Here is a 16538-nt window from a genome sequence, read left to right as displayed (position 1 = left end):
CCGTTGCTCTTTCTAGACATCACCCACTTTAATGAACATCTGGATATGAACTTTTAGTGCACATGCATGCTGGCCTGCAAATGTGACGCTAGCCTTCAGCGCAGTGATCACATCTGCTGCTCATTTGAGCGTGGTGATTTCCAGGCTGCAGTGTCTGTTGAAGGAGCGAAGCACTGGACCATCACAGCATCCAGCCCTGTGTTTATCTCTGACTCTCAAATAAAAACCTCCCAGTTCCTGTCTGCTCAGACGCTCCAATCCACAATCTGCTTGGCTCCATTTGACTTTCCCCTGCTCCTCTTTTACCGCCAAGATGCGATGCCCCATCTGTTTATGGCCTAATGACAGATGTGGTCCTCAGGAGGCAGAGCGAGGGATGTGAGGAAATCAGCTGGGCCAAATTATTTAGCCACAAGCTGGAGAGTGGCCACAGAAGCTCATCTTGTCTTTTCCCTCAGGGTCTGAACACATGCTGACACAGCCTGTTTCATGCTCACCAACATTATACACTATCTGTTTGCATGACAAAGGATTTCTTTGTCCATGGCGCCACCTAGCGGCAAATGAGGGGAACTGAGCGGGCTGCTGCATGAGCTAAAATCATGTCAGCAGCAACCAGCGCTTATAAACAGCACTGATTCTGACAGCAATCACAAGACTACAGTCAATGAAGTCTAAGTGTGACAGTTACAGAGCATCTTATCTTGACTTTAAACAGGAAATGCATGTCCTGTCCTCTTCCTCCTGAGCGTCCACATTTTGTGCATCACTCCAGTCACATGCGCTCACCTGCTGCTGCCATAGATGCACCTGCTACGTTTTTCCACAAATATCTGATAAGCCAATCACATGGCAGCATTAGGATATACTGACTTAGCATGAAGAGATGCTAAAGTTCAAACTAGGAGAGAGTGATTAAGGTGGCTTTGAACATGGTGTGGTTATCGCTGGTACATGGACTGGTCTGAGAAATTCAGTAACTGGTGATGTACTGGGATCTTTCCACCCCAAAGTCATTGGGGTTTACAGAGAATGGTTTGAACAGAGGAGATATCCAGGAAGTAGCAGCTCTCTGATGCCAGAGGTTAGAGAAGGATGGCCAGAGTCCTTTGAGCTGACAGGAAGGCAGCAGTAACTCACGTAAACACACGTCATACTCCGAGTACAGCTGAGACCACAGGAGGTGCTGCTGTGGCAGCTGAGGGCAGGAAACTGAGTTAATAACATTGTTAGTAGCTGTGAATGGCAGCTGCTTGATTTCAGCACATTAGATAACCATGAGCTTTCCTCTGACCCACACGGCTTCATGTAAACGTGAGTTTGAGCTTTGTATTTGTGCACGTCACACACAACCCTGAACCAATCAAGTTATATATACACTGAACAAAAATATAAACGCAACACTTTTGTTTTTGCTCCCATTCCCCATGGGATGGACGTAGAGACCTAAAATTCATTCCAGATACACAATATAACCATCCCTCCCAAACAGTGGTCACAAATCAGTCCAAATGTGTGGTAGTGGGCACATCTGCTATATTGAGATAATCCATCCCACCTCACAGGTGTGCCACATCAGGATGCTGATCTGACATCATGAGTAGTGCACAGGTGTACCTCAGACTGCCCACAACAAAAGGCCACCCTGGAATGTGCAGTTTTTTGCGCTATTGGGGGTCTGGGGACCCAGAACCGGTCAGTATCTGGTGTGACCACCATTTGCCTCATGCAGTGCAACACATCGTCGCATGGAGTCTATCAGATTGTCAATTGTGGCCTGTGGAATGTTGGTCCACTCCACTTCAATGGCTGTGCGAGGTTGTTGGATATTCGTGGGAACTGGTACACGCTGTCGTATACGCCGGTCAAGCACATCCCGAACATGCTCAATGGGTGACATGTCCGGTGAGTATGCTGGCCATGCAAGAACTGGGACATTCTCAGCTGCCATCTGCCCTGAACAATGTGAACCATGATTCATCCGTGAAGCGCACACCTCTCCAACGTGCCAGACGCCATCGAATGTGAGCATTTGCCCACACAAGTCTGTTACGGCGACGAGCTGGAGTCAGGTCAAGACCCCGATGAGGAAGAATCAGTCCATCGAGCATCTCTTCAATGATGGAACGACACGGGAGAAATAAAACGCCATGCTACAGTGCTGTCAACAATCCTATGCTGGTCACAAACGGTGCTTTCTAGAATAAGTTGGCCTGTTCAGCACCTGCTGTTGTGATCTGACACAGACCGATGCCGCCATGATGGCCCGGGCCAGCATGCAGGTCCTGTTGTTTCTCTGAATTCATGCAGGAAAAAAAGGTCAGCAAACACATCGTTAGTGCACTTTAAGTTTATTCATCACATGCAGAGCAGTTTAACAACATGGATACTGAGGACACGTTGTGTGTTATTGATCAGGATTTTAATCAGTGCTTGAGAGAGAACTGCATCTGTTCAATCAGCAGAAAAGAAATGCTGTCTACAGCAAGCTTTGCTTTCAAAGCTCTGTTATGGACTGAGAGACGCTTCTTATCTTCAGTAGCTGGGCGCTGCCCTCGTGTCGTTCTTCAGCCCAAGCCTTTGACACCAAACACATTTCATAGCAGTTATTTTCAGCCTGAAGCAGAGGATTTGATTTGCTGTTGAAGGCAGCGCTCCGTGAGAGCTGTGCTTCCAAACCATTTACAGGCTGACGTTACAATGACCCCGGCTGCATTTCTTTCAAATGAGTAACAGCCTGACATGGTACGTTTCTAGGAATCTAGATTTTGATTAACTTTTTACAGCGTGCGTATTTATGACAGCAGGCCAGCATCGTGAAGCCCGCTCACGTTTGGCCAAACGAGGGAGTGAACAGAGATTTGGATGAAGGCATGAACTATGAAATATTGGTTCTGAATTCTTGCTGAAGCTGTCAGACCAACAGGCAACACAGCAGGTGCTGATCTGCACGAGCGCTGACAGACGCCCCGTGCTCTTTAAAGCTGGGCAAGGTAACTGTGCCGGCTGGCAGCTGAAGACAGCAGCGAGGAGAAGCTAAAACACTGAAGGGTGATGTCAGCAGGCCGCACGTGCACACAGTTGATCCTTCATGTCATCAGGTGTGCGAGGAAGAAAAGAGGCGAGTTCTCGTGGTTCAGGCTATAACATGAAGCACTGCGACATGGAAATGTATTATGTCAGTGAGAGGAGGCATTACAGGAGCCAATCGAATGGTCGAGTCGCTTCTTACACACAACATAAACTAACCTCGGCATGAAACCGTCTGCTTGTTTTCTCCTCAATAAAAGATTCTCCAACCAGCTCACGGGTGGCTGTTGGGTTTGTGATGGAGGCTCCACCAGGAACTTCCTTGTAGTTTGGATGAAAATACCAACATTTGCTAACTAACTAACTAACTAACTAACTAACTAACTATCTTTGCAGCCAGTTTCACAGTAGCGCCTACTTGGCAGCTGGGTGTGGGATCCACATTTTCCCTGGTAAACGGGAGTTTGCAGAGCGACCTGTGTGACTCGGGCTTGCTGCTGCTGTTATTTTCAAATGGAATAGTTGCAAGTATGGAAACTATAAAGGGCGGAGCCACCATGTTACCCAGTCACAAAGACGCCGTCTGCTGGTGAATGTGACGAGAGGAGTGTACCTGCCTGAAACTGAGAGACGTCCCTGAGCCCACACATGAATGTTTGTACCACCTCCACATTAGCCCAGATAGATTTGACAACGCTCTGCGTCCACCCTGCGTTTTCACAGAGTAAAATGCGTCATTGTTTTAGAAAGTCTACGTTTGCGCTGTCCACACTGCGACGCAAAATGCTGCGTTTTCAAACCGCTGCGTTTTCCTTGAGCGAAAACGGCGTCTCAGTGTGGACGGGAGGCCAAAACAGAGAGAAAAGCATGCATCAGTGTGGACGTAGATCAGAGAGCACAGAGTGTGACACTCATCACCACCCAGTGGTCACTCAACAGAATCCAGCTGTGAAGCGCTTCTGCAGCAGTGTGAGGTCACAGATGTGCGTCCACTCTCTGTAGGTGATGTAACCTGAGCACGAGTCAGTGACAGTTGTGATTTGTGAATACGGTGTCTTTGTGAGATCAGCAGTGGTGTTAAAAACAACGACTGCTTCATCAGAGACCACCCAGAAGTTAAACGGTTCCCGAGACGTTTGGCTGATCATTAAGACCATTAATATTATTATTATTAAGAATGTGCTGCAGGTATTTACAGACACATAATCCAGTAACACTGCTAAAGAGAGGCCTGTGGCCTGACTCCCTTTCCAAGGATAAATCACAGTTAATAACTGCCAGACAGGGAAAAGAAACAATATAAAGAACTTGAAGGAATTCATACCAGCTTCCTGTGCCTCCTGTTAAAAATATTACGACCTGACAGGGCTCAGTGCGTCGCCTGTGGAGCAGATTTAATGGAATAAATGTCTCACGGCTATAAATAAGTGACCAGGATCAGCGTCTCCTGGAACTGCACCAGCAGGGAGCATCTGCAGAGTTTCACGCTGCAGCCCTGACAGCAGACTTGCTTGGTATTCCTCTTACGAGAAGCTTTCTTTCCTTTGCACGCCATGCCCCACTTCATCATTTCATACTTTGAGTCTGTGCTGCGCTGTCCCAGCAGATCCAGCGTTTGATCCAGAAACCATTAGCTGCTTCCAAAAGCAACATCTCGTCTTCCTGAGCGTCGTTTCCAGTTAAAAATAAACAGCCTTACACAGTCATGGATTGGAAGCACACTCTGCTCTGGAGGTAGACAGACTGTTCATGAAGCTGTTTAGGACTCAGATTAGTCGCTGGCAAACAAGTCCCCCACACATCATCTAACTAACAAAGTCAAAGAGAAGGTGTGAGAGCCGCCGTCTCTGATAACAGAAGCTACTGTAGGAGGCGAGTCTGTCAGTGCTGCTTGTGTTAACATGAGCAGATAGAAAAGCTGCTGTTGCGTTTCCACTCGCTGTCCCTGCCATCACTGCCAGTCGACTAAGCGCATCACATGCAGAGAGTGAAGTGCTGAGCTTATTTTAAAGTAGCTGCGGGACTAACATCACTCTCGTTTCCTCCCGACTCGAGGTCATACCCAAAGACGTGCAGTGCAGCAGTGTGTTGCTGCTTTGTGCTTCCTCTCAGACTCACAAACTGTCGACCAGCATAGAAACCAAACATTAAATGTGTATCGTGTGTTTTCAGCAGCATTAAAGGCATTTACAGCACAGACACTGTGCATTTAAACACTTCCTGTTAACAGGTGGTGATGTCACAACATCAGAGTCAACATCCACATATTTTGTCCACGTTCAACACACATGTTTAAACTAGCTTTGCAAACGAGACAGAAGCAAAGAACATGTGTTCAGTGTGTGTGTGTGTGTGTGTGTGTGTGTGTGTGTGTGTGTGTGTGTGTGTGTGTGTGTGTGTTAGAGAGCAAGCCAAGTGAAAGTCAGTGTTACTCTGCTCTTTAAAAACATCTCATCTTACAGCAGCACTAATGCGATCACACAGCCTGAACACGCCGAGTGCAATAGCTGCTGCAGTGTGTGCATGGCAGGGCTCTTAAACTAAAGGAATCTCAGGCAGCAGCTCCAGAGCTGTGCCAGCTGTGCTCATATTTAACACAGTGCTGTGCAGTTTCCAGTCCTTTGAGCGCCGGTCGGCTCCTCCTGCAGGTGGCGCTCACTGATAGCAGAGGTAGCTGGTGATGAGTTTAGGGACCTCCAGCTGGCCTATGACATTTAGAGCCCTGGTGCCGAGCTTCCTCCTCACTGCCAACCTGCTGAGCTGCTGCAGACTCAGAGGAGAGGCTGAACACGGGGAAAACATGTCAAATCTCTGTTCATAACACATGCAAATGATAATATGACATTTTTCACAAGAACAAAATGACGTGTCAGCCTCTAGAACACTGATTCACTGTGAGAGTAAAGCTGGAGAAGTGAAAGACAGCTGAGCAGCTGTGCATCAGAATGTTATGGCACATGTCAGGTGTCGTCTTTCTGACGCTTCGTGGAAGTGAAAATGATCCTCCTGCTGGTGCTTCACACTCATGAAACTTACTCTCATAAGACTGTAGGCAGGCTGCAGAGGGAGAGCCCGGCGTGGTGTAGTCCACGGGTCTCCTCTCGTGTTGATCTCGAGCGTAGATGTTGGCTCCAAACTCCACCAGCATCTCGATCGTCTCCACCCGCATGCTTTTAGCAGCGTGGTGCAGCGGAGTCTCGTGCAGCCTGGCGGCGTTCACTTTAGCGCCTACGCAGAACAGAAACATTGAAGCCTGAAGGAAGACGTCGGTGTGGTTATTTAACACATCGTTGCACCGCGGCGGTTCGTGCCGCGCCTCAACACAAAGCTCAGTTTCTCAGGGGGGCAAACATTACTGACGGAGGTGCTTTTTGTTCTTTCTGGAGCATTTCTGTGATTGTGTGCCAATAATGTCTGAAGAACACTCGTGCTTTTACCAACAGCATGTTGGAAACCTCTCTCTGCTCCTCACACACCTGTGGCATCAGGACGAAAATCCTGTTGCCTCGTTCTCGTGTTCCCAAAGCGGAGCGTTCACACTCCCAGCGTGACCAGCAACAGTACCCACCATCCTTTTACGGCTCCGGGGTAAGGGGCTAAAAATGTGTTCTCATCTGCTCCTTATACCTGCTGGTCTACAGTTAGCACGCTGACTGTAAGGTAGCTTATACTGTGTTGTACTCTGTGTTTGATTCATCCTACTGTGCAGACCCTCACCTGCATTGAGCAGCTCTCTAACACAGTCCGTGTGCTCGTTAGCACAGGCCGCGTGCAGCGGGGTGCCGTGGTAAAGGTCATACGCCTCGAGACAAGCTCCCATGGAAATCAGCAGCTTCACACACTCAGAGTTTCCTGAAATACAAACATATATAAAATTAACTTTTATTTTGCAAAAACACAGACAAAAGCACAACACGCGACACTCTCACCTCCCATGCAGGCCTCGTGCAGGGGTGAGGCTGTGCGGGAGGTGAGGGCAGGGTTCGCCTTGGCACCGTACTGCAGCAGAAGCCTCACACACTCCAAACTCCCAGCTGAACAGGCATCACACAGCGGGGTACTTCCATCCACATTCCTTGCATCCACCTGACAGCATCATGGGGAACAGAGTGTTTTCTATCAAGCCATTTCTACTTGTTTGATCTACAGTTTGACCGACTGTAGATCACATTACTGCGCCTGTGACTCACCTGAGCTCCAGCCTCAAGCAGCAGCTGCACACACTTGGCCTGTCCGTGGAGGCACGCCTCGTGCAGCGGTGTGATGGAATCCACGGCCACCATGTTGACCGAGGCTCCGCCCTGAATGAGCTCCTCCAGTTGGGAGGCCTGGCCGAGCGACGCTGCCTTGTGCACCTCTGTTCGCTCCGCCCAGCAGCCTGCAGAGGAGCACGTCAGGAAGAACTGAAACCTCATCTCATTTACAGCAGCTGTTCTGCTGGGGTTTCTCAGTTTGCATGTTGCCTGTGGAACACCTATACACTCGCAGACCCGGGGCTGAACGCAGAGACGAACACACCTGGACAAACCTGGACAAACCTGGTGTGTCCTTAGGAATCTTGAAGGACTGTTTACAGAAATCAACATGCTGTAAAAGTTGCTTAATCTCTTCTAACAGTCATTTAAAAACCTCCCACTCATTCACCTCTACAGCTTCCAAAACACTTTGTGAAAGATTTCAACAGTTTCTACTGGAAAAATATCAGATTTGAGGTACTGGTCCCTACTGGGAGTGTCGTTCCCTGCTGCTGTAAACCAGTGTGAGCCTGTGTCTTTGTCAGTGTTAAGTGAAGCGTACGTGTAGGTTCAATAAGGAAGCTCACATCCGTCTGCTCCCAGGTGTTGCCGGCTAAATCTAAACTTCACATCACTTCCACTTTCCCACGCTCTCAACCTGTTTGTGACATCACCATTCTAGTCCAATCATCTTTCTCTTGGCCTTCTTCGGGCCAATCAGCATTCACGGCGTGTACTTTAGATCTCACCGCGCATCTTTGGGAACCCCTGTTTTTCTGATGCTTGTAGCCGACACTCACAGTATCCTGTTATGAAGGCTCGAGCACTGTGGCCATTAAGGGAACTGCTCCACAGTGGTTTAAGTCTTACTTTATGAACAGGAGCTTCTCAGTCCAGATAGATGCTTCTTCCTCAGCTGCAGCACCTCTTACTTGTGGAGTTCCTCAAGGATCCATCCTAGGGCCACTCTTATTTTCCTTATATATGTTGGCTCTAGGGTCGATTTTTATTTTAAATATAATATCTCTTTCCACTGCTTTGCTGATGACATTCATAAAAAAAGAAAAACAAGTCTTGGACGCAGCGTTTTCAGTGGGAGAAACGTTTCATCACTCATCCAAGTGACGTTGGATCCCAAAAGGTTGAACAGAATCAGCTTTTTGGGATTTACTTGCCTGGATGTCTGAGCATGCATGAAGACAACTCTGTGAAACTGTTATCGGACTGTCTTGCTGATATAAAAGTCTGGATGAACTCAAACTTCCTCCACCTTAACAATAGCAAAATGGAGGTTATGGTATTTAGGAGATCTTTCCAAAACCATTCTTGAGCGCTTTGTTGTTCACTCCTCTGTCAGGTATCTTGGCATATTCTTTGACAGCTCCTTTAAATTCACAAAGCAAATAAGCTTTAAGCTTTATTCAGCTATGACTTCTTGCTAAGGTAAAGCTTTATTTTCTTCCTAAGGATTTTGACAGATTGAGCCACGTTTTTATATCAACTTGCTTACTGATTACTGCAGTTCCCTTTATGTTGGTGTCCTGGTGTATTTTGGTGTTTTTGCTCTATAAATAAAGTGGACATATATAAACATATATGGAATTAGTACTTTTCAAGCTTTGCTACCACTCGGTGACCACTGCGTGATGGTCAGTGTGTGTGTGTGTAATTCTAAGAGCCGCATTAACTTTTTCCTGTTTTTACTTAGCTTGCATCCACACCTGAGGCCAGGTTTGAGTTTCTTGGCACCCTTTGTACCAGGTCTGCCACTACTGCACATTCACCCAGTGTATATACTATATGTATGTATGTATGTATGTATATATATATATATATATATATATATATATATATATAATGTTCTTCCTCTACACCCCCCCAATTTTTGCACATGTCGAGGAGCGTGTCAGGCTACATTTCACTGTGTGTTATACTTATAACACACAGTGAAATGTAGCCTGACACTTATACAAGTGTATAACTATGCATGTGACAAATAAAGAACCTTGAACCTTGTCTATTTGCTCTTTGTGGGGTGGCATGGACTTCCTCCCACAATCCATTTCATATACACACATACTGTGTGCCGGTGTTCCAGATCTACTGGCGTTTAGATCAACTGGCGTTGGTCGAACAGATGTGTGGCAGTCTTGCGTTTCAGGAGCTGCTACCGACAAACCAGCAAAAAAACGCCAAATGTGTCACCTGTGACACTTGTGAGGTTGTCTCAAACACACTCCGTCAGTCTTGATGCTGTTGAACAACAAAATGTTTAAAAATGTGGCGAGTTTACCTGGTGATATCCTCATGCGCGACGCGATCGCGAAAACAGCAAACAAGTAACACCACGCCGATGTTGTTCACAGGACAGCAAGAGTAAACGATCGGGAGACTCTTGTCGTCGTTATCGTTCCCCTCGCACGGTTTATTTCTCCGAATTCAGCGTTTTTGCTTCACAACTACAGCGTGCTGTTTACTTTGTGCACTAACATGGAGTCGAGTCAACCAGCGCCACCTCTGGCCACGTGCCACAGCCTACAGCCAGATCAACCTGTGACACACATCTGCAGCACGTTTGAATCAGTGTCATGCACATTTGTACCTTTCAATTGTGTCTGTTTGTGAATCATGCAAATAAACCTTTGAAGAATGAAATGATATCATATATTCCTTATTGGCCTACATTTGTTCAAAATGCCAAATTATATACACAAAGTCATAGAAATCACCACTCCAATTGGTCATCATGATTTTGATATTCTCTTTTTCCATAACAATGAAACACGCCTTGGACAAATATGACACATCAATATTTCATTAGTGTTGTCACATCACATCCTGTAAGCATCGTCTGTCTGTGTCTTTTACCTGGAAATGAATATTTCCAGCCAATATAGGCAATCCATCAACATGGCTGGAGTTATATACAGTCTGTATAAGTGTGGTTAAGCTAATGAACATTTGTAAGGAGACGGCAGTTACTTTGAAATCACAGCAGTTACACAGTGATTAGTAATAAACAGCCAGTGAGAGTGAGTGGATTTAAGAAAGTCAGTGACTCAGGTGTGTCGCTTGGTTTGTCATCTGTTTGTGAGACTGGAGGAGACGTAGAAATCCTTTGTTTTAAATCTTAGTTAGGAAGATTCCTGTTTGAAAACAAGCACTTTCTGTGAGGAATGCAAGAAGTACATCTGCAGAAAGCACATTTTGTCCAGCATGTGGACAAAATTGAAAATGTTGAGCATTGAAAAACTGAGAACGCTGGGCAAGTTCAACAGAAATGTGTTTGTAAGAACGAAAAACCAAATTGTTCCTAAAATAGTTATGGAAAGTCTAACTGTTGTATGTCTGTGTTCTACATGTTTATCTAATGGGAAATAAAGTTGCTATTGTTTTATTGCAGTTTTTGGATAATTCTGAGTGGATTTACACAGTACAGGTCAAAATGACAGCAACAAAATCAATGTCAATTGTTTGTTCTTCAACATAATACAAGGGTTCATTTCCAAAACTTGCTTATGATCTTCAATTTGTAGCAGATCCACTATCACACAGCAGCTGGAGCAGTCTCCAATGGAGGTCAGTCCACTACTACCATAGCCCACTACTAGATTAACTTGTGACACATCTTCACCTGCTGCTATGATCACATTGAGTAGAGGCTGAGTGACTGCACTTACCCCTGGTACATCCAAATCTGCCCACAAACATGTTGAAAGATGCAATGGCAGCAATGTGGATTGTCAACACTAAAAACAATCAGTAAGCACAGACAACAGGGATCATTTGTTTCTGTTTATTTAGCACCCACAACATTTGTCCACAACACTGTGTGGTACCACTTTCCACAGAAGGTGCATTCAGTCTGCAAGATTGAATGAGATTGTCAGAGTCATTGTCTGACTGTTTATTACTAATCACCTGCTGTACATTCACAGTAACTGCCATCTCCTTACAAATGTTTATTAGATTAACCACACTTATACAGACTGTATATCACAACCAACTCTGAAATGTTCGTTTGCAGAGGGAAGACACAGGCAGACTATGCTAACGACATGTGATGTTACAACACTAATGAAATATTGATGTGTCATATTTGTCCAAGGCGTATTTCATTGTTATGGAAAAAGAGAATATCAAAATCATGATGACCAATTGGAGTGGTGATTTCTATGACTTTGTGTATATAATTTGGAATTTTGTACAAATGTAGGCCAATAAGGAATATATGATATCATTTCATTCATTTCAAAGGTTTATTTGCATGACGCACAAACAGACACAATTGAAAGGTACAAATGTGCATGACACTGATTCAAACGTGCTGCAGATGTGTGTCACAGGTTGATCTGGCTGTAGGCTGTGGCACGTGGCCAGAGGTGGCGCTGGTTGACTCGACTCCATGTTAGTGCACAAAGTAAACAGCACGCTGTAGTTGTGAAGCAAAAACGCTGAATTCGGAGAAATAAACCGTGCGAGGGGAACGATAACGACGACAACAGTCTCCCGATCGTTTACTCTTGCTGTCCTGTGAACAACATCGGCGTGGTGTTACTTGTTTGCTGTTTTTGCGATCGCGTCGCGCGTGAGGATATCACCAGGTAAACTCGCCACATTTTAAACATTTTGTTGTTCAACAGCATCAAGACTGACGGAGTGTGTTTGAGACAACCTCACAAGTGTCACAGGTGACACATTTGGCGTTTTTTTTGCTGGTTTGTCGGTAGCAGCTCCTGAAACGCAAGACTGACACACATCTGTTCGACCAACGCCAGTTGATCTAAACGCCAGTAGATCTGGAACACCGGTGGCCTTCTGTCAGTGCAAGCTGCCTACTCAAATCTAACAGTGGACGTAAATTAAAACATGCCAAAGGATGTTCATCGCATCCTCTACAGAGACAAAGTCAAATGCATGACTCGATGCGTGCTTAATCATCCAGGTAAGGAAAAAAGGTTGATTCTGTTCACCTGGACGTAGCGAGAAACGTTTCGTCATCATCCAGTGACGTCTTCAGTCCCAGCTGACTGCAGGTGTCCCCAACCTTATAAACGGGGCATTTACACGATGACTCCAACTGGCGCCACTGACCTAGAATACGCTAAAGGTCAAGACTGACCACTGATCAGTGATCAATGCGCTTTGATCAGTGGATGTGATCGATTGTAGTTTATGGTTCACGGCTCAGTGCGTGAGTTCAATAAGCAAGATTGTTTTCATTTTTTACCGCGTGCCACTGCTCGGTGTGTGCGCGTGCAGGCCCACGCAGGCCCATGTGGGCAGCGGCGAAGGTGTCTCTCACGTCATCGTCACGTTTTCCAGGTGAATAATTCTGTCTGTGTAATAACATGACAGCCGTCATTACCTGCTAGCTCCAGAACAAGGATTACGGCAGCCGGTGCCAGTCCTGCCGAGCTAACTCGGCCTCGATTACCGACCGTCTCGCTCTCGTACTCACCGATGTCGCCAAAGAAATAGGGCCGAGACTTTTCAGCGTCCATCCTCCGACTGCTTCCCCCGCAGAACAAGCTAGGCTGGCACGAAACGCGGGACTTACGGCTGTTTGTAAACAGCGTCCTCGCGCGCTACATGCGGCAGGAGTCACGTGACAAAACCCGACCTCTGCGGGCATGTTGGACTTTGTAGTTTTTACCCCAAATAACACCGTTTCACGCGTGGAGAGCGACTAACATTTATTCTAACTCAGGTTGAATAATATCCTAGCGGGGTGTAAACAGCCTGTCCTGAACAGAACGCCTGGTCACGATCAAATCTGTAATCTGGTGTTTAACACAGCAGCTCGTGTCGGAACCACAGAGTAGCTGCCCTGCACCCACTCACAATATCTTCTGTTGAGAGCTCCTGTAGATTTTCTCTGAACAGGCTTTGATCAGCTGAGCTGTACCTGCTGCTGCTCTGAGGTTTCACTGAAGTCAACAGTTTGTAACCCAATATTTGACACGCTGATTGGCTGATTTCCATTCCCCACACTGACAGTACACTGTTTGTGCTGTTTTCATACCAGATGGTATAAAGTTGGCATGAATTCAGTGGATTAATCAGCTACCCTCGATGCAATCTAATTCTGATCCCGAGCACCTCTGTGCACCAGTCGCACACTGTTCTTTACTCTAAATCCATCACAGTGCACCTCACTACCCTGTTTATCCTACACAAAACTGTAGCATCTCCTTTCATGTAGCATCTCCTGGTGACCAACACCCAAACAGGACAGCCATTCATCGATCGTCTCAGGAGCATCTTTACACAGCCTGGGGTCTTGCCTGGTGTGACAGACCCCAGCCTCTATGGATCGTGTGCTTAGTGCTTGTTCCTCTGCTGCCACGATTAGTGCCTCTGTTCAGTCGAGCTGTATCCAGCCACTGGTAGGACTTCTGAATGTCAGCCACTTCCTCTATCTGGAGATGCAGGGGCCTGTCCTTCCATGATGGTTCCTCCTCTTCCTCAGGTTTCTGCTGCCTGAGGTGTTCACTGAGCATGCAGTTGGTTATAGGCATCTTCCTGATGTATCTGTGGATGTTCGCTGTCTCATCCTGGACTGTGGTGCTGACACTCACCAGTCCCCGGGCTCCTTCCTTCTGCTTAGCATACAGCCAGTCAGGGTTCTGACTTGACCCTCCATGCATGGTCAGGAGCTTCCTCGTCTTGAGGTCACTGAATTTATCTCCTCCTTTGGCCAGCTTATTATCCCAGCAGGGTAAAATAACTTGACCTGAGTCACTGATGTGCTCTTGGAGTACTTTTGGTAGTCTGGCCAGTGTCGCGTAATGTGGAGTAGAGAGAGCTGACAGGCCCCTGGCCATCACAGCTGAGCCGATAAAGGAAATTGCCTTATGTGTTATACATGTGTTGGAAATTGTCAGAGTGCTGAAACAGAGCTTTATATAGATTATACGTGTTCTCATTCAGCAATGAATTGCTTTAATTTGACATACAGTGTTGAACTGACTCCGTACAGAGATTTTCATCCTGGTTACACGTGTTTCATCTGAATGGCAAACATTTTTCAGGGGGCATTTTAAACCTTGTACACTAAATGTTCATGTGTAAGTCTGTAGGGATATGGGACGATCACAGTACTGGAGGTAGCTGTTGATGCGGTGGGATATATTCAGCTGGCTCAGGACCTCCGATGCTCTGGTACCCAGCATCCTCCTCACAGCAATCCTGCAAAGCTGCTGCAGGCTCAAAGGATTACCTGTCAACAACAAATGTTTTAATAAGGCCTCAAAAGCAAAAAAAAGAGCAAGAACGTAAGAACTTGAATGTTTTTGCTGTAAGTCAGACACAACGCAGAACCTTACTTTCATAAAACCTGAGGCAGGTGTACGAGGGAGATGCAGGTGTTGTGTAGTCTATAGGCTTCCTTCCCAGGTTGTCGCTGGCGTACACATTGGCCCCAAACTCCACCAGCAGCTCAATCATTTCCACCATACCGACCCGAGCTGCGTGATGCAACGCCATTTCATGGAACTTCACTGAATTCACATTAGCACCTGCATAATTCACAATCATGTAAAGGTCTTAGTCCAAAGACATGCACAGGTTAAATGCTGTTAGCATGAGTGAACAGCTGTCTGCCTCAGCCCTGTGATCCAGAATGAACCCGCCCCTCACCCTCTGACAGCTTTGATTGGCTGCAGCACTCTCTGTAGGAAATAAAACAACCATACATTGCACCTTTAACACACCTGCAGTTAGCAGCTCCTTGACACAATTCAGATGTTCTTTAGCACATGCTATGTGAAGGGGAGGCCCAAAGTGGACGTCAAATGCCTCCAGCTTGGCACCGCTGGCTATCAGCAGTCTCACAACTTGGGGGTTACCTGAGAGGAATGTGAAGCGTTGTTCATAGGGAGACACGTGACAGCATGGCAGAGTGTTGTTCCTGCTGAAGGTTTACCTTGTATGCAGGCCTCGTGGAGCGGTGAGGCAGTGAGGGCTGTGAGGGACGGGTTCACCTTGGCTCCATAGTCCAGCAGCAGCTTGGCACATTCCAGGCTGCCAGCAGCACAAGCATTACAAAGAGGCGTGCTACCATGGATGGTGCGTACATCCACCTGGAACAAACAGAAGAACATTATCTAGCTATTCTTTAGGTAATCTACAAAATTGTAGGGCCATGTTAAGACCTGAACAACAAAGAGTAGTTATCGTTTGTGAGGCTGTCACAGAGGGAGTGCCTCTTGCTGCCCAGCAGTGGGATTCTGCACCAGAGAGCATCACTTTGTACCCGCTGTGTTAAGGTGCGCGACTCCCAGACTCTACACCGGCTTGTAGAGTGAAGCTGTGCCTCACCTGGGCTCCTGCCTCCAGCAGCAGGCGAGCACAGTTTGGATGAGCCTGGATGCAGGCTTCATGTAGAGGAGTGATGTTATCCACAGTCACCATGTTGACGGACGCTCCGTTTTCTATCAGCTGCTTCAACTGCAAAGTCCTGCCGTGGGATGCTGCTTCGTGCAGAGCAGTGCGGTCTGCCCAGAAGCCTCACACACACACACACACGAGCACAACAGCAAAGAGACCGTCCATTAACCAGTTCCATTATGCGTAAACCCAGTAACCACGGCAGCAGTACTGGGTGGAATAAGTCTATTCTGTCAGTATCCATCAGTGTCATGGCAAAGTGTCCATTACTAATATATGAACAAGGGCAATACTTAGACTATTACAGAAATAACGACGTCTTTTTGGCCTCATTCATCATGTTTAGCACATACGTCCATTAGTTCGAGTGTAGTCTTGTAAATGTCGCATTTGCTCCTCATTTACAGAGGAACTCCGAGCATGTCATCTAGCTCTAAGCCGGTTAGCTACCAAATGACTTGGTCTGTGCAGCGGCCGAACTTCCTCTGACGGGACTGTTATTCTCCGCCTACATTTCCCGGTTAAACCTGCTTTTGGCAGCGAACACACGGTGTTATAATCGGACGTCAGCCGTTCCTGTGGATGAGCTGAGGTGTAAACCGTTAACTGCTGACGATGCTTACCGATGTCGCACAGAAACGAGCGGCGGGCTGCCGTCACCTCCATGATTACAGGTTACCACACACGGCGCTCTACAGAGTCGAACGGAAAGCCACCGCGGCATTCTGGGAATTGTAGTAGCGATCTGAAGACGAACCGAGGATTCTGCAGACTCATAAAGCGAACGCGGAAGTGTCGAAATCCATTTCCTAGTTTGGTCACATGGAACTTTTCTTCTTAAAGCGAGTCAGTAATCATAGACTACCTACCTTTAAGGTGTTA

The 16538-nt window shown here is 46.7% G+C and overlaps 2 protein-coding genes across 6 annotated transcripts; both read right to left on the bottom strand.

The window, feature by feature from the left end:
- Positions 1-2335: 2335 nt before the first annotated feature.
- On the bottom strand, positions 2336-12852 carry LOC146554842 (ankyrin repeat and SOCS box protein 13-like). Of its 2 annotated transcripts, XM_085252225.1 has the most exons (6): positions 12727-12852; positions 7221-7408; positions 6960-7116; positions 6748-6882; positions 6067-6258; positions 2336-5813 (listed from the first exon to the last, which is right to left on the bottom strand). In XM_085252225.1, exons 1-6 carry the CDS (start codon positions 12767-12769, stop codon positions 5686-5688), a joined length of 843 nt encoding a protein of 280 aa, XP_085108351.1. In that variant the 5' UTR covers positions 12770-12852; the 3' UTR covers positions 2336-5685. The 2 variants fall into 2 exon arrangements, with proteins under 2 accessions (XP_085108351.1, XP_085108350.1); XM_085252224.1 differs by having other exon boundaries at positions 5670-6258.
- Positions 12853-14187: 1335 nt separating this feature from the next.
- asb13a.1 (ankyrin repeat and SOCS box containing 13a, tandem duplicate 1) lies at positions 14188-16391 on the bottom strand. 4 transcript variants are annotated; one of them, XM_085251201.1, is made up of 6 exons: positions 16280-16391; positions 15588-15775; positions 15193-15349; positions 14981-15115; positions 14594-14785; positions 14188-14487 (listed from the first exon to the last, which is right to left on the bottom strand). In XM_085251201.1, exons 1-6 carry the CDS (start codon positions 16320-16322, stop codon positions 14330-14332), a joined length of 873 nt encoding a protein of 290 aa, XP_085107327.1. In that variant the 5' UTR covers positions 16323-16391; the 3' UTR covers positions 14188-14329. The 4 variants fall into 4 exon arrangements, with proteins under 4 accessions (XP_085107327.1, XP_085107329.1, XP_085107328.1 ...); XM_085251203.1 differs by having other exon boundaries at positions 14981-15103; XM_085251202.1 differs by having other exon boundaries at positions 15588-15763; positions 16280-16374.
- Between the last annotated feature and the right edge of the window lie 147 nt (positions 16392-16538).

The sequence above is a fragment of the Mchenga conophoros genome, linkage group LG17 (genome assembly GCF_057382185.1).
Source record: "Mchenga conophoros isolate Kocher_MC1m ecotype Shallow Benthic linkage group LG17, M_conophoros_male_GT1.1, whole genome shotgun sequence".
Classification (NCBI taxonomy): Eukaryota; Metazoa; Chordata; class Actinopteri; order Cichliformes; family Cichlidae; genus Mchenga; species Mchenga conophoros.
This window is presented reverse-complemented; position numbering and strand designations above follow the sequence as displayed.

Coding starts and splice junctions, on each gene's coding strand:
- LOC146554842 (XM_085252224.1), bottom strand. CDS start 12,769: ATGGACGCTGAAAAGTCTCGGCCCTATTTCTTTGGCGACATCG. Junction 6,883..6,959: donor GCACGAGGCCTGCATGGGAG/GTGAGAGTGTCG, acceptor TTTGTATTTCAG/GAAACTCTGAGTGTGTGAAG. Junction 6,259..6,747: donor TAGAGAGCTGCTCAATGCAG/GTGAGGGTCTGC, acceptor TGTTCTGCGTAG/GCGCTAAAGTGAACGCCGCC.
- asb13a.1 (XM_085251201.1), bottom strand. CDS start 16,322: ATGGAGGTGACGGCAGCCCGCCGCTCGTTTCTGTGCGACATCG. Junction 15,350..15,587: donor TGCTGGAGGCAGGAGCCCAG/GTGAGGCACAGC, acceptor TGTTTGTTCCAG/GTGGATGTACGCACCATCCA. Junction 14,786..14,980: donor CAAGGAGCTGCTAACTGCAG/GTGTGTTAAAGG, acceptor TGAATTATGCAG/GTGCTAATGTGAATTCAGTG.